This window comes from Acanthopagrus latus, chromosome 16, assembly GCF_904848185.1.
Source record: "Acanthopagrus latus isolate v.2019 chromosome 16, fAcaLat1.1, whole genome shotgun sequence".
Taxonomy (NCBI): Eukaryota; Metazoa; Chordata; class Actinopteri; order Spariformes; family Sparidae; genus Acanthopagrus; species Acanthopagrus latus.
The window spans coordinates 13,257,579-13,278,778 of NC_051054.1; the positions used below are offsets into that span (position 1 = coordinate 13,257,579).

The following is a 21,200-nucleotide window of genomic DNA, read 5'->3' on the forward strand; positions in this document are numbered from 1 at the left end:
GCCTGTGCGGTGTATTTGGGTGCTTTTTCCTCGTGTATGTGTGTGTGTGCGCGCGCATGTGTGTTGCAGGCCGAGCAGTGTAAGTTAATAAGTGTCTGAAGTCAGCGAGGCATTAGCCATGTCAGCTGCAGAGCAGGCTGTTCGGAAAACTCCATGCCAACCACCAACACAGCAGGCCTTTTGTTGAGTCCATAGCAGAGAAACACTTGAGCATGAAGATGGTTAAGGAGGTCTGAGCTCAAAGGTCCACTTACTGGCTTTCTGAGCTCCCACTTGCATCCTCTGAACCACATTTAACAGCTCTGAATCATTCAAATTACACTTAATCAACTGCTTTTTTGCTATCTGTGACTCCGTTTTGAACATCACAACTCGCTGAAGCGCAAAACGAAGCTTCATTATTGAGATGAAAATAAAGATTCCCCCCCGTCGCCTCTGCTTCTCATTTAAAACCATAAAACGTGACTTTTATCTCACCCACAAAACTTTCTCACACCCTGCTCTTCATGATCTTTGTCTTTCTTCCAATATATCATTTCCCCCCCCCTTTTTTTTCTCCCAAGTTGGCCCTTCAGACACAAGGGCCCAGCGCCATGATTCATATTTATAACCAGAGCCAGACCAGAGGCTGCCTCATTAGCAGAGTCACACAGGTCTGCTGTGTCACAGCTTCTCCATTCTTTTCAAGACGGTCGGCTCCGGCTGACTCTCACTCCTCTTAATAAGTAGCCCAAAGTCATATTCTGTTTCCTTCTGTTGTCTTGTTTTCCTCTTTCCTTTTCTTCTCATCTCTTCTTAGTAATAAAGCTGCTTTTTTGGCATCTGCAAATCAATATCAAACTGATGCCATACTTGAAAACTTCACACAAGCGCTTTTATTGAAGTGACAGTCAGACAGACAGACAGACAGACAGACAGACAGACAGACAGACAGATAGATAGATAGATAGATAGATAGATAGATAGATAGATAGATAGATAGATAGATAGATAGATAGTCATTAGATGATGAATTACTAAATTTGGGGTTTGGGGAAAAAATCCCTTTTCTGTGAGGGAAGAACAAAGTAATAATGTTGTCAAATCATTAATAAATGATTTTTTCTTCTAACTTTCTAATAAGCAGTCTAGCCTGCAGCTGGGAGAGTTAATAATTCACCAATCAGGGGATTTCAGTCCAGGGCTGCACCATATATTGATATTATGTCGTTATCGTGATATGAAACTTTAAACCATCTTTGCTTTTGTATACGGTATGGTATGATTATGGTATGGAGAGTGGTCTTTTCCTGGTTTTAAAGGTTGCAAAGGATGGAGTGTACATGTTAGGAGGACTGAAAGCAGAAATAAGAAAAAAATGAATAAATAAAATGGAAAATATATTTGGAAAGTACATAAGTAGTTGAATAAGTACAATAGTACTAAATACAGAGGCAAAATAATATTCCTTAATTTATGATTTTGGCAGATTCAGTACACGTAGCAGGGGGTGTAGCTACTCAAACACATTTTTCCACAACCTGGCAACTCAAAAGTTGTCCCTATTGATCATTAACAGCTGATCTATAACACATTTCAAATTTCATCAACCATAAACAAAACCACTTACACACCCTTCATCAATAGTGTGATATACTTCCAACTTATATTAAATCCTGCAACCTCAACCTAACAATTGAAAAATTGATGCTCTCAGTCTCTTCCTTATCCACTGGTATAGATCTGAATAAAGGAAACTGGGGGCAGTCGCTCTTACGGTTTGATTTCAGCTCCTCAGTTGATATGTAGGTCACTGTGACTGTGCTGCACGGCGGTGATCAGCAGCTGGAGGTCCCGGTGAAGTGACTGCTGTAATTGATCACATCATCGTTGTCTGCGCACCTTCATGACGGACATTAAGCAGCAGATGTAGCTGCGGCCCGAGCCAATTAAGCGGCCACTGATGCATACTATCCGTCACTTTAGTGCTCCAGCACCGCGGCCGGTTGGACAGCGACCAGGCGGCGTCCTCAGCATCACGGCGGCTCCGCCAATCAGCGCGCAGCTCGGGGCAGATTAACCCAAAGAGCCCCGGTGCTGCTCTGTAGTAGCAGCCTCAGAAACAAGCCCGCACCTCTGATCCTCGTGGACTCAAGTCCGGGCAGATGGAGGCTGCTGGAAACCAATTCGTGAAACAACAGCAAATTCCATAATTGCCTTCTCTCAGGTCGAGTCTCGGAGCGGATTCAGAGGGGGGGAAATGGAGGCTTGCTCGAGAATAGGAGAGAGCACGGATGCGATAGTGATGGATGAGTCTCCCACAGATGAAAGGGACATTCAGCAGGCTTGCCAGAGGTGGGTTCTTTTTTTTCTTCTTTGCGTGTGGTTATCTCTGGTGCTGAGTGTGTAACTTGACTACAGTGGGAAAAAATAACTGAGATTTGCAGCAGGAGACGCGGATGTGTCCTTCCCCTCCGGTGGCCGATGTGAGTATTGTTCAGTCCAGCTGTGCACAATGGGATAATGCACTGGATATGGTTACTGCTGCTCTTGTTTTTTTCCCCCATTACACTATTAGAATTGCCATTTCAGCATTGTTTTGCTATTCCTTGATTATGTTTGACTGAAACCAATAGATGGTCATCTGTGTCTTTCAACTTACTTTTGTTGTCTTACATTTCCAGGTCAAATATCCTCTTTTTAATTCAAGAGATCACACGTGTGTTAGGGAGATGCTAGCCAGAGCCAGTCCCTTTAATATATATATATATATATATATATATATATATATATATATATATATATATATATATATATATATATATATATATATATATATATAAAAAATCATTTTTTCCCCTTGATGCAGCAACACAAACACACTCTCTCTCTCTGTCACAGTTACACTCTATTTGACTTCAGCGAGATCTGTTCAGAGTCATCAGCCTCCTGCTTCTCCGGGTCACTGATGTCCCCCACGTCACTCACTCTGCTGCTACATATAAAAATGGCCAAGGGGCTTCAAACATGACAGTCAGGGCTGGAAACAGCTGAGGCCTGCCATCCTTTGGTTCAGCAGCGACAGGCCACCCTTTTTTTTTTTTTGTCTCTCCAACGAGGATCCTCTCGTGGTTTCTTTTCCTGCACCTCGAGGCGCAGACCCCCAAGTCTTTTTCCTCTAAATAAATGCCCCAACAGATACCAGCTTTCTCTTTTAGGAAGGTTAACAGTCTGCCTCCCTGCACGTAGCCTGAGCTTTTGTCCTTTTTTTTCGTGCATATGTGTGGGTGATTGGCGGTTTAGGAGATGTTTGGGGACACGACACTGACTGGCAGCCAGAGAACTGATGAAAGAGACATGCTGTAGAAAAGGGAAAGAGACAGAGGGGAGAGTAGTGAGAGCTGACAGTCTAAAGCTTGTGAAATATTTTTTTGTTATTCTTCCTGCTGGAGTCTTTTTAGTGCCTTGAAGCTGTCCTTAAACACTGCTGTTACAGCTTGAATTATCACCCATAAGATTAACTTAATGGGCTGAAACTTAGTTTGGACCACAGTTAGAAGGGAAGGAAATGAATCTAATAAACCAACTTTAATTACATACCAAAGAGGGATGTGATAAAATGAGTCACATCGTGTACAGTATAGTAAAAATGTCCACCCTGACCAGCTACAACAGTAAAATGCGCAGTAACTCATCTTCAATAATTATCTGATATAAAACAGAATTGTGTAACACCTAGAGGGGCCATTTTGTCTGCACTGATTAGTTTTACTTATGCACCTTTACTTGAGGCAGGACCTTTGGTTGTGTTATTTCTACAGTGAAGTTTCCTGAATGCTTCAGCCACAGCATACATTCAGTCGTTGTTAGGTCAACCTAGCTTAAGATAAAGCAGTCCAATACAACAGGCCAGAACTGAATCTTCCCCTTGAGAAGGTGATTATGTTAATTTTTTTTTCAAATGAAAATGTTTTAGTGCTGCGTCGATAAATCTTTCTTGTCATTTTTGAGGCTCCAGTTTGAGATGCTATTGAATTATAATGCTTTATAGTGTGAGGTGTTTCTAATATTTTGACTTCCTTCAATAATATTTCATAGCTGTTGTAATATATAAGGTCATTTTAGTACATTATGACCTGGCAACAGACATTATGTATGTAAGCTTGTATTCACTTGAGTTTTGATTGGGCAAATCACACAAATACATTAAAGGAGCACTATGTAGTTTTGGATGAGAAGTACAAACTGAATTTTGATATTTTACAATATTAATGAGGTACTAATACAAAGTCTGAAATGTTTATGTTTGCTATAACTGAATATAACTGAATGCTCTCCGACGAAGAAAAGGTCCCCAGAAGCTAGAAGGGTGGCAGGGTCCGCCAAATAAAGTAAAGTAAAAGAGTATGAAACTATGTTGTCCTTTGAGGTTAGTTTATTTATTAAATCATGACAAAAAGAGTTTGTTTGTTTAGTTTCTTTGATTAGTTTGTTTATGCATGGAAAAAAAAAAATCAATGACCATGTTTCCTCCTCCCGAAATCTACATAGTGCAGCTTTAAACAACAAATGAAATGTTCATAACAATGTAAACCGTCTACACACGAAGACAAAAACATAAAGAACGAAAAGAAAACAAACACATACCGACAGCATTGATATACGTACTGGACTACCGAGCATCAGACTGGATGTTAACAAATGCATTTCCATGAAAGTATCGAATTAAAATTTCCAGAGCTTCCCTGAGATCATAATTTTCCGAGAATGAAAGAAAGGGACTCCAAACCTCATGGAATTAGTCTGATTTTCTCTTTTCATTGAGTGTGTCATTATTTCAAGGACAAGGCATCCAGAGAGCTCCTTAAGCCCTTAACCACCAGAGGGTCTTCACATCCTCCCAGCAATTAGATTAGACTTCTTGCTTGTCAGAGACATACTGTAAATCAGTCATTTTCTTTTCTGTGCTGTTTGAATTACAATCCTTTGGGCACAGGCTAAGAATACAGTTTAGAGCAATGGGGAGGGAGCAACTTTTCTTTTCTTGTTTGGATGTCTCCCACATTTCTGACGTCATTCTGACATCAGCGACAACGTAAGCATCCTTTTTCTCCCCCCGGGTGTGGGGGGAGAAAACACCTTCCTGGATGTATTTTTGTATTCATCCACTGAAATATTGATGAGTTTCACAAATTGCTCTCCTCGTGTGTGTGTGTGTGTGTGTGTGTGCGTGTGTGTGTGTGTGTGCGCCCGTCAAAGAGGAGTAATGGGCTTAAATACTAACAATTATCCTGAACCCTGTAGAGAGGGGGCTGCCAGGCACAGGTTCCACACTACCCACTAATGATTTAACATAAGGTGTTCTGCTTGGATGGAGTTTATCGCGCCACAGCCGTAAAAATACTGTACCTTTTATATGCGTGTGTTTACCCACTCACTCTAGGCTAAACCACATAGCAAACATTTGCCATGCGAGAAAAGAGCTGCTGAGCTATTTATTATTTAGATCATATTATACTTTTTATTGTAATCCGAAGACAAAACAGCGAGCTCCAACCATCAATCTGCTCCATAATCTCTCTGCTACTGTATACCACCGATTCAACAGGCCGCTCATCATCTCTGGGCTTATTATGGGATGCTAATAAAACTGTGTGAGGTCATTTAGGCTCTGTTGACTTACTTCGTTGCCACGGTGACAAGACAGGAAGTGCGGTTGCATCCAGTCTACTGTGGAAAAACAAGCATGCGGTAGACTACACAGACCTCGTGGCCCCTTTAGTGAGACACAACTGGAGCATTACTGCACAGCTCAGCTCGGTCTATTTATCTACTCTGTAATGAGACTTTGAGAAGTGCTAACATTCAAGTTCTGGAAATTAACGCTCAGTAAAACTGGAATAAATGATTCTGTCGGACTGCAAAGCAAGATTTTAGTCAGATTCAACCCCAATATACAAACTCCTCCTATAGGTTCATGTCGAAATTCGTCTTTTTCTGCATTATCTGATAATAGTGTATACAGTATCCAGTGTGTTGTCCAAGCTCTTTATCAAAACTACGTAATCTTAACATGTTTGTTTATTTCACATGTCTTGTGCATCATTTTATACACATTTCCTCTAAATTCAGCCTGACATGTTTGGAACTCCACTTTGAAGTTCCTGTAGGTTTGACTGATATTTTGAAACCCAACATTAACAGTGGAGTTTAGGGCCTTTAATACACCGGTGCATTTTGCAGGACATAACTTTTGTTTCAATATATGTTCATATAACAGAAAAAGGAGTGGAGTCTACACCCATGCAAGTGGCTCCATGAGGCTGTACTTTGAGCCAAAAGCATGCTTACACACTAATGGCAGAGTAATGTTTACCCATACATTTTAAATAGCACTGGATAGTCACAAAGAAGGCTGCTTGAATTTAGTTCCTGGTTATGCAGCGCACTGGATATGCAAGTTCCCACTCTACTGATATATTTACATTGTGATGATGTTACAGACTTTAAAATCACCTTTCTCAGCTTGAGAAAAGTTGTTAAATACAAAATCTCGACAGATCAAACATTCAAGATATAAAGATTCATAATTTACCATGTCTGCAGTCTTGTCTTAAGTTATCACAGTTCACACAGAGTATGACACAAATGTCTACTACACTATATACACTAGTTGTTGAAACATTTCACTTAAAACGCCAATATATATATATATATATATATACACACACACACACACACAGTTTATAATTAACCAAGTTTCATAAAGTGAGCCTGCAACACACACTGAAAGAATGACAGCGAAATACTTTACAAATATAGACAGGAGAAACGTATCATTTCACACGTCTCTCCAGGGTTCTCCTGACTGCTGCCGTTACCCACGAGTCCTCGCTCAGTGTCATGTTATCTCTCTTCGACAGCCACCAACCTCTCTAATAATGGGGTCAGTGACACGATACGAAAACAGTCCCTCACTCTCTCCCCCTCTCTCTTCCTGCCTCCTTTCTTTTTTAATTGGGCCTCCTCACTTCCAGTAGCCAGAAATCCATTCCTTACCTCATTAGTTCTGCTGGCCTGCTCAATTCTCCGTTGAATACCAGGTGAAGCCGAGCAAAGAATGCAGTTGAGAAACTGAGATGTCAGTCAGCCTGTGGTGGGGAGACAGATTGTTATGCCTAAGTTTTATAAACATCCCCTTCTGCATATTTGCACTGTCTCATACTGAACTTCTGAACCCTTGACTTACCAGAGATTCCCTCCTCTCCTGCTTATCTGTCAATCATTCCTCCTCTCCTGTTACCGTATTTTCAACATCTCCCAACCCTTTTATTTATCTTTTCACACCCCCTCACCCATCTTCCGCCTGCCTGTCTTTTTCTTCCCCTCAGTGAGATCCCGGCGTTGTCTCTGTGCCCTCCTGACAGCGAGTGTGGCACTGAGGCCCAGTTGACAGTCATCCAGTCTGAAGGGAAGCTGTGTGACAGCTGCAGCAGCCTCGGCAGACCCTCGTCCTCCTGCCAACTTTACCACCAAGTATGTCTGAGCTGACTGTGCTGTTTGTCTTTTAGGATAAATGTTTGTGGATCCATTAAGACCGCGTCACTGTCTCAAAATGTTAGAAAATAGATCCGAGATTGGGAGGCGCTCAAAATGCGTCCCCCTGTTTCCTCTCCAGGTCCCCCGAGGTCCTCAATCTGAAGCTTACGATTCACTGCAGCCTAGAAAATGTCCCCACTGCAGCCATTACGGGCCAATCAAACCAAACGCCTGCCACGACAGCCATTCGAACACAACAGGTCCCCGCGGCGAAGCAGGTGTAGGGGTGAAAGCGGGACGCAGCTGTAGCTCTGCCCACCAGACGTCTCATCACGGCGCGGTGAGATGCCACTGGCTGCACGGGTCGAATGAAAGCGGGACACAGAAGCCGCCGCAGCGTCATGTGGTGACAGTGAGGTGTGTTTGAAGGAAAAGTTTTGATGCCATAGTCCTGAAGTTGTGTTGAGTCATTTGTATATTGAAGTTTTCATGTATTTACAGGGATGGAGGGCTCTACTGCATCCTTAGAAAGTGAGTAGTGAAACCAGTTTTCACTTTAAAACCCGGAGGTATCACTGATCCAACTCTTTTTTTTAAAAAAATGTCTTCTCCTGTGGTTTTCTATCCTGCAGTTACTCTCAGGTGATAGTGGACTACCCGTTGGTAGTGTTGGTGGGTTGTGCCGTGCTGCTGCTTGGATGCTCACTGGCTGGACTCTTGATTGGTCCACTGCCAGACTTCTCTGACCCACTGCTGGTGAGTCTCAGACAGACAGACACACTCACGAACATGTAGACAAAAACATACAAATGTAAATCCTGAGGCACATGCTTCTCTGCCGTCACCCCTCCGTCAAGTCTACAATACACAGCACCCTCACCACCTCAGGCTGGATGTTAATTACTCCTTCCATAAAGACGGATGATCTCCCACGTACCCCTTTAACTTCAGTCTCATCTCTGATTCAATGAACCGCGGTGAATTTCGATCACGCCCGCCGTCTTCTTAATTAAATACATCGTTTCACCTTCGAGACACGCGCTTTCAGGATGAAAGCTGATTAAGACATTATTCTAGAGGTGCAACACGTGAAGCCCCACAATGCATCATTGAGGATGAGTCATAAGACGGGCTTACACAAGAGTATCTGCATTATAAGTGTAGGGATAACATCAAACACTCATCGACCAAACAAGCTCACTCAGGGTGTTTTTTTTTGCTCTGGCAGTTCAGAACAACATCGGCTGCTTATTATGCTAATTCATTCAGTAAGCTGCTGCAGCGCATTGATGGGCACCAGTGTCAACACTGTGTCTTCAGCTTTGATGTCTATCTGTGTGTGTGTGTGTGTGTGTGTTCAGGGCTTTGAGCCCCGGGGAACGTATATCGGAGTTCGCCAGTCCAGCCTGTCAGAGCTGCAGGAGAACACAGGGCCGGGGAAAACTCTGTCTCCTTTACCACAGCAGCTCAGCAAAAGGTCAGAACACTATTATTGAAGCATGTGCAGTCAGTAAATACATATATCCACAATCCATATCGATATCAATTGTATCAACAGTAATCAAATGACTATGTCTACCGATGTCAGCACTGATTGTCACTTCATTTCTAATCATTACATCACTCCAAATCATGCCCTTATATTCTGAAAGCTTTTAGTAAAGCTCAAATCTATGTAATAAGCCCCTAACCCTATCAAGTAGACTATCGGTTTACATGAGAAAAATAAAGTTATGGTTAGAAACGCCATGCTGTGCAGTGCTTACCATATATATTTTAAGGTTTTTATGTATTTTTGAATGTATAATAATGTCTTTAAAATATGGTCTAAACCAGGCTGGATGTAGCCAGAAAATAAGTCCTTGTCTATATTGGAGCTAAAGTATAGATGTAATGTATGAACCCAACAGGGAATTATCATACGACTCACTAGTCCATCTCAGCTCCATGGAGCTTTTTGGCCTATTTTAGCTCATTGTTTTGGTTTTCTGCCTCTCACTGCCCTTACAAGTGTTATTTAGAGCCGCAGCAGGCAGCTGTTTTCAGCAGAAACCCAGGCTCTGATAAACCAACCATTTGTTACCTGCCCAACACAACAGGCAGACAAAGTTAGCCACCACCTGGATAATAGCAGATGGTGGGAGACCAAAAACTTCGCTAAAAGACATTTTGAATGAGTGCTTATCAGGTGGACACAAACATCATTCCTACTGAACTGCTGGATTTGTCATAAGCAACTTTTAAAAAGTGACAACAATGTCAGTGTAGCGCTTAGAGTGTTACAGTGCCCCCAAGTGGCCAATAAAAGTAGTAGTTTATGTTTTAAATGCGACAATTATCAATTTTGTGTAATTTGGAACAAACTGTATGTGTTTAATAAGGGTTGAAAAAGCATGCGTGTGTGTGATTTATCTGCCTGTGCTAGTTTTGGGGTTGCTGCCAGTGGAGACGCCAACGGCAGTCAGAATCCCTCTAGGCCTCGCTCCAAGAGGATGCTGGCTAGAGATTCATCTCCAGACACCTTCCTCTGTGATTCTCCAGGTGGGTCAGTGCTGATCGGTTCCTGTCAATAAAATCGAAATAACAGCCCATTTATTATTGTAGATTTGCACTGCACGTTTGCGAAAAGTAGAAAGGTAACACTACTGACTCCTGCACACTCAGCAGAGCAGACAATGAGATGTTAATATTACTAAGCAGTGTAAATGTGATACATGCCTATGAGCAACTTTAACAAGTATGTAAGTACCGAGAGCTGAAGGCAAATCCCTCCAGCCTGTAGAGGATTAACCAACACTCAGCAGACTGATGAAAACAGTGACTGCTTTTTGGTTAAATGCAAATTCGCAAAAAATAGCGGGGTACTACAAAGATGTGAATAAAAGGTTTTATTGAGTGGCTTCAAAGAAGACAGATTTTCCAGATCTTCTCCTTTAAGCTCTACTTTAAAATTGTGTGCAGTTAGATCAGAGACCTCTGTTTGTCTTTATGAATACACAGAAAGCTAAATGGATTCATAGTAATCCCAAGCCTTGAGGTTTTCATTTTATTCATTTAAAAAAAAAAAAAAGGGACAATTCACCCCAAAATGAAACATACACATTTACCTGTAGGGTGATATTTCCATGTAGTTGAGTGTCATCAAATTCCATTATATTCATGAGAAGGAAGGCATCTCTACAGTGGATATATCCAAACCGTACAACTCTTACTAATCAATCTAGATGGAGTAATAGCACTACAAGGCATAGATTTTGGGGTGTGCTGCTCCTTTAACTCTTGTCAAGTTCTGATTCACTGCTGGTCATCTTACTGTATGTTTCATCCATCTGTCCCTCTCCATGCAGGCGAGCGTTTGGCTCAGTTGGTGTTTCGATCAGAGAACTCAGCCAGTCTGTGGAGTCTGAAGGCCATCCACGCCATGTGTGAGGTGGAGCAATCCAGGGTTCGTTCTGATCCACTCAGCACCCCCTCTCACCTTTGCTCCTTTACCTTTCGCTTCATTTCTTCATCCCTTTAGTCATCACCTTCTGTCCGATTTCACTCCATCTTCTATTTCTCTTCAACGCCTTGAGATTGAACCCACATTTAAATGCCCTGCTGAAGTTAAAAACAACAATTTATGTGCGTTGCCTCATCTAAAATGAATTATTTGGGTTTTTTTTGCGAATTGTTTCAAAACTGGGCATGTGTTCAAAAAATATTTCCCTTGTCTGTTACAGATTCGTTCCCAGGCTCAGTTCCAGGACCTGTGCCAGCAGCATGTGAGGGGGGAGGCTGAAGGAACGTCCAGGAGCGGCTGTTGCCCCAGCTGGTCTCTGGGGAATTACTTGGCTGTCCTCACCAATGCCTCGTGCTGCCTCAGCCTCACCTCACACCAGGTACAGCAGATTAAAAAAAAAAAAAAACACCTATCACATTACTTGTAATTATACACACATGTTTTTTGTAACACAAGTTATAGTCTGTCTTACACAGTACAGTAGGTGAACCAGCCATAGTACATGGTGTATAAGAAAAATCTAATACTTTAAAAGGTGTAAGCTTGAAAGTTCAATTTGTAAACATGGAAATAGTTTAATTTCTCAGTCTTGTTTGCTCAGTTTGCTTATAAAAATATTTTAACATTTTCATTTTGCGTTTACAACCTATTTTAGGTGCTTGAAGACATGTTTTTCAACATTCTGTAAAATAACTGAATACACATTGAATATGTTAAGTTATATTGAGTTTTTTTGTGAAGCTACAGCTTAAAGGTGTTATTTTTAACATTTAATTACTAAATGTCACATTTGATCCCCCTCTTCCATTGCATTCACGTCACAATGCTGCTGATTGATTCGTCTGCCCCCTCGAGTGGTTGCCAGTTTGTGCACTGCTGCAGCTAACGTTGCTAGATAAGCCTTCAGAGTCTCGAGGACTTGTCTTTTCACTCTCAGTATACACACTGTCGTGATACTTCGACATGTATGGAGAACACAGTTATCACTTTCTCGCCAAGAGCTTGATGGGAAGACTGATGCCACTTAAGTGTCTGTTAAGTTAATATAAACTTCACTGCCTGGTTAGCTTAGCATAGAGAAAGGAAACATAGGGAAACAGCTAGGCCTACTCTGTCCAAAGGTAACAAATTTCACAAATCAACAAGTTGTATTAATGGGTTAACTCTGTACAAAAATCTTGGTGTGAAAATGACAGTTGGCTGTTTAATGCCTGGTTTTGTTCTGGACCATTTTTTTGGCTTGGAACAGCGACTTCCTGGAGTCTCGACTGATTGCCTGGAAGCTGGTCTGGGCCAGTGATTAGTCAGGCACATAACCCCCTGTAAACATTGGCACAGCATAAGAGTGGTATTGATCTTCTCACGCAACTTCATTTTAACATCACTCTGGAGTGAACTGAATGGGTTTAGGTGTATAAGGGCCTTTGTTTGTTATTCTCTCCCTTTCACTCCAGGTGTCTGAGTCTCTGAACCTCCTCCGGAAATGTGCTCCGTACTATCACGAAGGACACCTAGTGGAATCCTGTGTCGAGAGACCCAAACACGGCGGCTGTTCCTCTGTCCCTTCTCGCTGTAAACAGTCTCGAGTGGTGTTCCAGATCCTACACTTCCTGGTTGATAAAGACTTCCTCGGGCCGCAGACTGTCGAATACCAGATCCCCACACTGAAGTACAGCCTCCTGTTCTTACCCGTCGACAAAGGAGAGCACATGATGGAGATGTACATGAGCAGTCTCGAAGGCAGGGATCTTACACACAACAACACGACGATCACAGGCATGGACTTTGGCATCAAGCAGACGCTGTTCAAGTATTACCTGGCGAGAGATTCGGTCTACCCTGTCCTAGCTGTTGTATCTCTCCTCTTCACTATGGCTCTTTATCTCCACTCTCTCTTCATAGTAGCATTATCTGCAATAGCGATCACAGGCTCCCTCCTGACCTCCTATTTCTTCTACAAAGTAGCATTCCGCCTTACTTTCTTCCCTCTGGTCAACCTCTCGGTAGCTCTCATTCTCTTGGGAAGCTGCTCCAATCAGGTTTTCATCTTCGCTGATTTCTGGAATCTGCAGCTATCCCAGAATCCCTCTGCCTCCCTGGAGAAGAGAGTAAACAGAGCCTTGCAGGAAGTGGGCTATTTGATTTTGGCGTCAGGGTTGACCTCCAGCGCAGCATTTTTCTCCGGTTATCTCAGCAGCATCACAGCCATCAGATGTTTCTCTGTTTATCTAGGCACCGCCTCGTTTATCAGCTCCATCCTGGCGTTGGTGTGGCTGCCGTGCTCTTTCATACTGCGCGAGCGCTACACAGAATCATCCTCTGCATCCGTAGCGGCGCAGGGATGGAAACCGTGCTGCTCCAAAAACACCGGCGGCTTCTGGGATACGAGCTCGCGCAAGAGGTGTCTCTTCACTCTCGGGCAGAAGCTGAGGGAATTAAAGAGGGGTCTCTCAGACACTTCCAACTTATTATTTATGAAAATCCTGCCTTGCGGAGTGGTGAAGTTTAGGTACATCTGGGTGTGTTGGTTCGCAGTGCTCGCTGCAGGGGGCACCTACATGTCCTGCATTGACCCAGGCATGAAGCTGCCCACCTTGGACAGCAGGGTCGCCCAGCTTTTCCGCTCCAGTCACCCGTTTGAGAGGTACGATGCAGAGTATCGTCACATGTTTATGTTTGAGAGACAGAGGAATGGAGAGGATAAACCTGTTACATTAATGCTTGTTTGGGGCATCAAACCAACCGATAACGGGGATCACTTTAACCCCAAGAGCAATGGGTCTTTAGTGCTCGACCCGTACTTTAACATGAGCGGGCCAGACGCTCAGGTCTGGCTGAGGGACTTATGTGGACGTGTTCAGAACCAAAGCTTTTATTCCCCACCGTCACCTGAGGATAAAGATACAATGGCAGAAAATGTCTGTCTGGTGGAGCAGCTAATACACTGGGTATCTGTCAGACGGTGCTCAGAGAGTGATGACTCCCTACATTTCTGCTGTAACGACATCCCTTTCCCCTACCCTCCCAGCGTTTTTGAGAACTGCCTCAGTATGATGCTGGCGGAGAGGTATGCCGAGGGCCATCTGGCCCACAGCGGAGGCCTGTACTTCCAGCCAGATGGCACGGCCGCTGCCCTCGTGTTGGCATTCAAAACCACATACCTCTACAGCTTCAACTTCAGCAGAACCAGCCATTTCTACAGAGAAATCCTGACGTGGTTTAACAGCGAAATATCAGGGGCGCCACAAGGGCTGGAGAACGGATGGTTCATCAGTCATCTGTCTCTTTTCGACCTACAGCAGTCTCTGAGCTCAGAGACTCTGGTAGTGGCCGGCTTCTCGGTCGCTCTCACGTTTGCTTTGCTTCTATTAACCACTTGGAATATTCCACTGAGCATTTATGGGACTGTAGCTGTAGGAGGGAGTGTTTTTGTCACTGTCGGCCTCCTTGTTCTTCTTGAATGGCAGCTGAGCGGCATCGAGGCTTTGTTTATCTCATCTGCAGCAGGGCTGTCGGTTGACTTTATTGCGAACTACTGCATATCCTACAGCTTGGCTCCTCATTCGGACAGAATCGGGAAAGTAGCACACGCCACTAAAAGGATGGGATGTCCTGTAGCAATAGTCTCTGGTGCTTTTTTCTCCATGGGAATCATCATGTTGCCTGCCACGGCCTTGCTGTTCAGAAAACTGGGGATTTTCCTGTTTCTGGTGAAGTGTGTAGCCTGTGGTTTCGCAACTTTCTTTTTTCAGTCCCTATGCTGCTTTTTTGGACCCCAGAAAAACTGTGGAACGATCACCCTGCCATGCTTTTCAGATCACACGGACGGCGCGGCAGCAGAGCCCAGCTCCTCGTCAGCCTCAGCTGCGAACGGAGCCTTTGGCAGATCTAGAGTGAGGAGGAGTTATGACAATGAGGCAGGTGGCTATCTCTACCCCAACCACCAGCGTCCGCAGAGACAGAAACAGGCTGGAGCAGGAGGGGGCGGGGGCCGAGGGCCGGAGCAGTATGAGCTGCAGCCATTGGCCTATCGATTGAGTGACAGCTTCGAAAACAGCACCTGCACAAGTAAGCTGTCCAACCGGCCCTCTGTGCTCTCTGACGAGATTGAATACTGCGGGAAGGACGCGGGCAGGAACAGCATGGACGGGGACCGTGAGGAGATGCCGTGCAGCCGTCAACATAAGATCTGCCAAGCGCCTCCGGCCCTGCAGACTTCATCTCCTTACAAAGAAAACACCCTGCGGCCCGCAGGCCTGGCACAGGACGACGTAGCTAAGGACAAGCTGTTATGTAAAACATGCAGAGGTCATTCTGGTGGTGTGAAGCACTGGAGCAATACATCCTTCTCCTCATCTTCCAGCTTAGAGGAGACCATCATCAGCCACACAATGGAGACCATTGACCAGCCATCTCTCTGCAAAGAGGAACAAGCCACAGAGGAGAGCCTCCCTCACCACCGTCACTCCAGCAAAGGGCACCGCTCCTCCCTGTCTCAGAGCTCCTGCGAGGGCCTGGAGGACTCCAACGATACGTGCCTGAGCGACATCGAACCAGGGCCTTCCAACACGCAGCAAAACGAAGAAGAGGTTCAGTTACAACCAGGACATCTAAACGGGAAGAGAGACACACTTCGCCTCTCACTGAAAGAAACTGTTTACGAGACGTGCAATAAAGGCCGAACCAGTCAGAGCGAGGAAGTTGTTATCATACCCAACAGTAAACCAGACCTGCCAGACGTTTGGATAAAGAGAGATGGACAACGGGAGGATACATGTTGAGGGAAGCCGGAAAGAATCTTTGCAAGCACTGTGCATTATTCGCTCTAAATGTATTTTAAAAAGGAAAGGAGTCACTGAACTCGAAAAGATGCATTCACTGTTAGTTTTGTAACATGCCCAAAGAAACATAAGCCACCTGCAAACGTAACATGTGACAGCATGGTTGTCTAATGTTGCTGCTAAGGTTGTTACAGTGTTAATGTTACAGATGGATGAGGTCAGAGCATGAGTATTTCTTCAGCCAAAGGTCAAATCAGAGCATGACTTTTTCAGCCTGGCAGTGAAGGAAGTCTTATTTCTCAGCCATAACCTTGCACCAGTATCACACTTGAAGAGAATACAGTGTGTTCTTAACACAAAAATCATCAAGTGCTGCAGAATTTATTTTTGTGCCTGGAACTTTTTAACACCTGCACAGACTGGGTAATGACAACAGCCACTGGCTCCTCCTCATGCTGGTATTGACCTTGATGAGCCATATCCATTCGTGGTATTCTGAACATTAAAAGATAAATAGGAGATATGCAGAGAGAGAGAGAGAGAGACAGAGCTGCACTGAGAGTTGGTTTCTCACTTTGTGGCGATAATATGTACAGTATATCCTTTGTGACCATGACGTGGAAAACCACAAACCTGAAGTTTGTAATGTGTCATTTGTTGTCATGACTTGTTTGCATTTAGTGTTTGACTGTCAAATCAAAAGTCATGCTGTTTGTTCCAGTGTCTGTGCCAAAAAAAATTAGGGATGCACGATATACGATAATTACCTGCTTCTTGTGGTTGGCAAGACAACCAACAACTTACATTTTGGTTGTGACCACAGCTTTTTAGGTGAGGTGACAGATATGTTGTATTAAAACTCATACACTTTCTCCCTACTCTCCGACGCTTTGAGAAACATGTACTGCAAAATGCAATCTTGACGTTCTCTGTAACTGTTAATCACCACCGATGACATGCACAGCATTCTGGTCTGCGCTGCACGGCTCTACCCAGGTGCAGCAGTTTGATGTCAAGAGTGTGACAACAGCATGCTGGGCTCGTTCTTCTATGTTGATTGATAGATTGCTGGATATCAGCTGTTTGGGAACAAACTGCCATTGACCGACCATTTTCATTCTGCACTGTCCTCCCCTCTAGCTAGCAACCTACACGTTGACATAGCAATTTAGTGCAACATTTACCTGGTCGCTCACAAACCTGAATGTTTGCTTAAACAAGCTAGCAGTTATCTTTTTTTCTTGCAGGGATGTGGTCATTCTAGTGCCAGGGTTTGCCTCTCCCATGGCAATTTTTACAGAGGAACAATCAGTGCACAGAGAGGTGAAGTCCTGTCTGTTCTGGTGTGGGACCTGATTTTGGAAAAGATTTGTACAGTAGTCAATGGTCAGGCAAAATAGACAAAACACTTTTGATCTCCATGTGTTGTAAAGATAGTAAGATATCATATAGTTTTGTGGAAAACTACTCAGTGAATGACAACATCTTTTTTTTTTCATAAATAAGGTCCTACTATTGAGGATATGCAAGACTGGCAGATTGAAAACCAACTTAGAAGATAAATACTGCCACCTACTGCTTTGGAGTGTGTAGCAGCTGTTTTTCTAAATCAATGAAAGCAATTTTGAATTCATATTATCTATGAGCTATGATTTATTTATTGGAGCTATAAATAATAGTGTAAATTTCACAGTTAATAAGCTATTAGCTCCAACATACTGTATATCGTGCATCCCTACAAAAAATGTAATGTTTACCTAAAGAACTAAAAGGCAAAAAGAGCTTCTAATACAGATATAAAAGTATATACAGGTTAAAACACTGTTAATGAGTTATGGTGCGTACTATTTCAGGATTTATGGATGTCAGTGTATGCCTTAGCTTTTAAGAAGTCATTTATTTCTGAAGCAGGTGTACCATCACGTGCCACTGCTTCAACAACTCACTATTTGTACATAGATCTTGCTGCAGCACTTTTAGGAGAAACTCTACCAGAATATTTAAGGAACAGAGAGCCTTTATCTTCATTCAGTCCCACAGCTGAGATGTCACATCGGCCGATTCTGTGTTTCAGTTACATTACAGCTACAGTATTTTTGACATGAACAGCATGTGCCAAATGTCTTTCAACCGGTTGTTTCATCAGCTGAAATAACCCAAACTGTGTGTTTTGTGCAAGGATGTGTCCTATAAATACATTAATTAAGGAGGTGTTTAGTGTATGTAGTGATGGTGGTTCGGACCTGGACGAGAAGAGACTTGTGTGTCAAATGTGCCTATGAGCAGCGTTATTTATGTTTGCTTTTGACATCTTGACTGTATAATCACAACTCTTCAAAGAGCCTTCACTTTACATCACTCAGCAGAATAACCTGCCTTAGAGACGAATTAAAATAACCACAGGCTTTCTATGAACAAGAGAACTTAAAAAGGTCACCACCACTATTCTGTACAGGTGTCGATGTTGTTAATTTTTCACAAAACTGAAATAAAATCAACCATTTATTTTCCTGCAGAGTTATGGCTTTTGATTTATTTAATGCCTTGGTTGGAGTACCAGATGGATCACAGGCTTGGAGGGATGAAATTAATTAAAACAATATGCTCGACATTAAAACAGTTCCCCAAGTAAAATTTTAATTAAACAATTCTGTTTTCCATTTTTTGTTTAAGGCATAAAGCTTGGAGCTAAAGAAATTCAAACAGTATGCTACTTAGCAAATGCTAAAAACAAAACCTCTTGAATGATTTCTGCTCAGGCTTTTAAACGTCTGCAAAACATATCATAAGGTCAACTCAAGTGGGCTCTAATCAGCTTCCACCCAGTCTTCTTTAGCCCAGTCAGGTAAGCTCGTGGAATAATCAAAATCAGGTCCTTTGTAGCGTAAAGCGTGGAGATACATGACGAGTTCCTTCTCCGTAGGATCCAGTCGTACCAGCTTACATTCACTGCACAGGTGGTCTCTGGTCCCTAAAGGAGTTTTGGGAGTCGAGTCAGTCGCTTCTGTTTGACTTCCGTTTGAGTTGGTTGGGGATGTAAGTGGGGTACTCTTAGGGTTTATATCTGTGCAGCCCAGATTCCCCATTTCACTGCTTGTTGGCACCTGTGTATCAGTCTGTGTATGATTAATTTCTTTGCTTGTGTTAGGTTCAGAGGTGCCTTCCAATTCATCTGCTTTCCCAGACGTCTTCACTTCCTCTAACTCTTTTCCAATCACGATCACATCATCGGGAATATCCAGCATGTGAAGGCTTTCCTGAGAGCGATGCTCCTCTACCAGAGCCTGCAGCAGCTCCTCGTTACTCTTTTCTACCAGGCCCCCCTTCCCCCTCTGAGGACCCCAGGCTGAGGACCCATAGATGGGATCATTAATGATGGGAAAGCCCAAGTACTGGAGGTGGACCCTGATCTGGTGTGTGCGGCCAGTCAGGGGCAGACAGTGGACCACGCTGGTTTTTCCATTAAAGCTACGCCTCTGGAAGACGGTTCTGCACTCCTTTCCTTTCGGGTCAACCCTGCAGAGGCCAATTTTAAAGGAAACAACCAGAATGGGCTCCTCGCAGATCAGCTCCCCCTCTGGAAACTCCCCTTCTACTCTGCATACGTACTCCTTTTCCAGCTGTTAGAAAGCACAGATGTAAGAAGGACATTTCTGAGAATTATATCAATGAATTTATGGAAATGGTTAGCTTAAGAATAACACCAGTCACATGAAAAGAATTACTGGCCCTACTGTCTTAACCAAGCGCAAGCTTAAATTAACATACCTGTCTGTCTCGCACCAACTGGTCCAGTTTCTTTGAGGTCTCCAGTGTCCTTGCAAAAAGCAGCACTCCAGATGTCAGCCTGTCCAGTCTGTGGACAGTGTGCAGCTCAGAGACGCCCCGCTCTTTCCCCAGGATGAAAATCACTGTGTTGTGGCGGAAGCGGCCACAAGGGTGGACGGGGATAGAGGCGGGCTTGTTAACCACAAGCACCTCACCGTCGTCCGCAAGAATCTCCAGGGGAGTGCAGACTACAGGGGGCTCATGGCGGTGCACGGTGTTCTTCATGAGATCATTATTCTGTGGAGAGTCAGGGAAGATTAAAACGTTTGCAGGTCCCGTAATTTGGATTTTGCACTTAGCCATATAGCAAGTTTGGCAGTAATTAGATAATATTTTAATAAATTCTGCAGCCCCATGACTCTTTCTGCTGTACTCTGTCAAGGTCACCAGCATCTGGAACCAAAGTCCATTCAGCAACAGGTGACTATTTCAAATAACATGTTTTGTTCCTTCAGAATTATCATATTATTATGTTAGACATCTGGCTATGTTTCAGCCGTTAGAGTTGCAACAATTAAGTCAGTAATTTCATGAGTTAATCAAAATAAACTTATTAGCCAACTATTTTGGATGAAAATAATCTGGTTGCAGTTCAACTTGGATTATTTAGATCAAGAGTTATACTTTCATTAAGATATATTTGGCCTAATGGTAACACTGTGTGACAAAGACATGAAGTCACGCATGTGTACAGGCGACACTCACCCTGAGCACCACAGACAGGTCCTCCACAGGTGTCTCGTTCAGCCGGATGCGACCCTCCTTGACGGCCTTCTCGTAGTACTCTATAGACTCGGTTCTGAATTCACTCTTGAACACCTCCAGGAGGGTTTTCCCGATCCACCGACCTTTGCAGTAAGTCTTGAAGTCAAAGAAGTACGGGCACACTTTTCGCAGGCCTCCTTCAAAGTAGTAGGAGGTCTCGTCGAAGTGCTCCTGGCTGAAGCTGACCCCCGGGTTCCGCTTCTGCGGAGGGGGGATGTATCTCTCGCCCCGACGGAGGTTCTTCCCGCCGCCTCCTCTCCGCCGCTTCCGTCGCTCCTTTCCCTCGGCTTCGTGCGGCTCGTCGCTTTTGCGTTTGCCTGTCTCTGGTGCCTCTTTCTCCGCGGTTTTCTCCTCTGACAGCGCGCTGTTTACCTCCGCCGGTGGTTCAGGGACGACGGCTGCCTGCTCCATCGCCGAGCTGCTCTGTTGACACCGTGACGAAAGAGAAGGATTCAGGGGAGGATAAACGCAGCAACGTGAACTAATGCTGTGTTTTACTTTATTAATGACACGTCTGTTAACGTCACTATAAAGGGAAGACGAAAAATGACATTTTATCGAGCCTCTGCTCAACAAACTCACGTGCATTACTCTCAAGCTAGAGGTCCTTGTCGTTTAAGTCGCGCAGTGATGACGTAACACGTAGTCTAACACCACATGTGTAGTTCTAACTTCCTTTTTTTCTTTGACCTCAAGTGCAAATCACCTTCTCACCGAAGCATTATCGCCACCAGCTGTACATAACATCTATTTAGTTACATGTGACGCTACAAGTACAAAATATGCTTTCGTGATATTTAAAGGGT

General features: G+C 43.7%; 2 protein-coding genes across 3 annotated transcripts; one reads left to right on the forward strand and one right to left on the reverse strand.

Annotated features, from left to right (window-relative positions):
- Nucleotides 1–1,105: 1,105 nt before the first annotated feature.
- disp2 (dispatched homolog 2 (Drosophila)) lies at nt 1,106–17,685 on the forward strand. The gene is made up of 10 exons (XM_037071428.1): nt 1,106–2,334; nt 7,371–7,515; nt 7,658–7,935; nt 8,020–8,049; nt 8,151–8,274; nt 8,880–8,995; nt 9,944–10,059; nt 10,866–10,963; nt 11,241–11,399; nt 12,475–17,685. Exons 1-10 carry the CDS (start codon nt 2,240–2,242, stop codon nt 15,799–15,801), a joined length of 4,488 nt encoding a protein of 1,495 aa, XP_036927323.1. The 5' UTR covers nt 1,106–2,239; the 3' UTR covers nt 15,802–17,685.
- A 727-nt stretch (nt 17,686–18,412) lies between these two features.
- Nucleotides 18,413–21,119, reverse strand: rpusd2 (RNA pseudouridine synthase domain containing 2). 2 transcript variants are annotated; one of them, XM_037071430.1, is made up of 4 exons: nt 20,977–21,119; nt 20,335–20,817; nt 19,570–19,866; nt 18,413–19,421 (listed from the first exon to the last, which is right to left on the reverse strand). In XM_037071430.1, the coding sequence occupies exons 1-4, from the start codon at nt 20,980–20,982 to the stop codon at nt 18,609–18,611; spliced, it is 1,599 nt and encodes a 532-aa protein (XP_036927325.1). In that variant the 5' UTR covers nt 20,983–21,119; the 3' UTR covers nt 18,413–18,608. The 2 variants fall into 2 exon arrangements, with proteins under 2 accessions (XP_036927325.1, XP_036927324.1); XM_037071429.1 differs by having other exon boundaries at nt 20,335–21,029.
- Nucleotides 21,120–21,200: the final 81 nt, after the last annotated feature.

Coding starts and splice junctions, on each gene's coding strand:
- disp2 (XM_037071428.1), top strand. CDS start 2,240: ATGGAGGCTTGCTCGAGAATAGGAGAGAGCACGGATGCGATAGTGATG. Junction 7,516..7,657: donor CCTGCCAACTTTACCACCAA/GTATGTCTGAGC, acceptor TTTCCTCTCCAG/GTCCCCCGAGGTCCTCAATC. Junction 10,060..10,865: donor CTTCCTCTGTGATTCTCCAG/GTGGGTCAGTGC, acceptor CTCTCCATGCAG/GCGAGCGTTTGGCTCAGTTG.
- rpusd2 (XM_037071429.1), bottom strand. CDS start 20,982: ATGCACGTGAGTTTGTTGAGCAGAGGCTCGATAAAATGTCATTTTTCG. Junction 19,867..20,334: donor ACCTGTCTGTGGTGCTCAGG/GTGAGTGTCGCC, acceptor GACTCTCCACAG/AATAATGATCTCATGAAGAA. Junction 19,422..19,569: donor AGTTGGTGCGAGACAGACAG/GTATGTTAATTT, acceptor GCTTTCTAACAG/CTGGAAAAGGAGTACGTATG.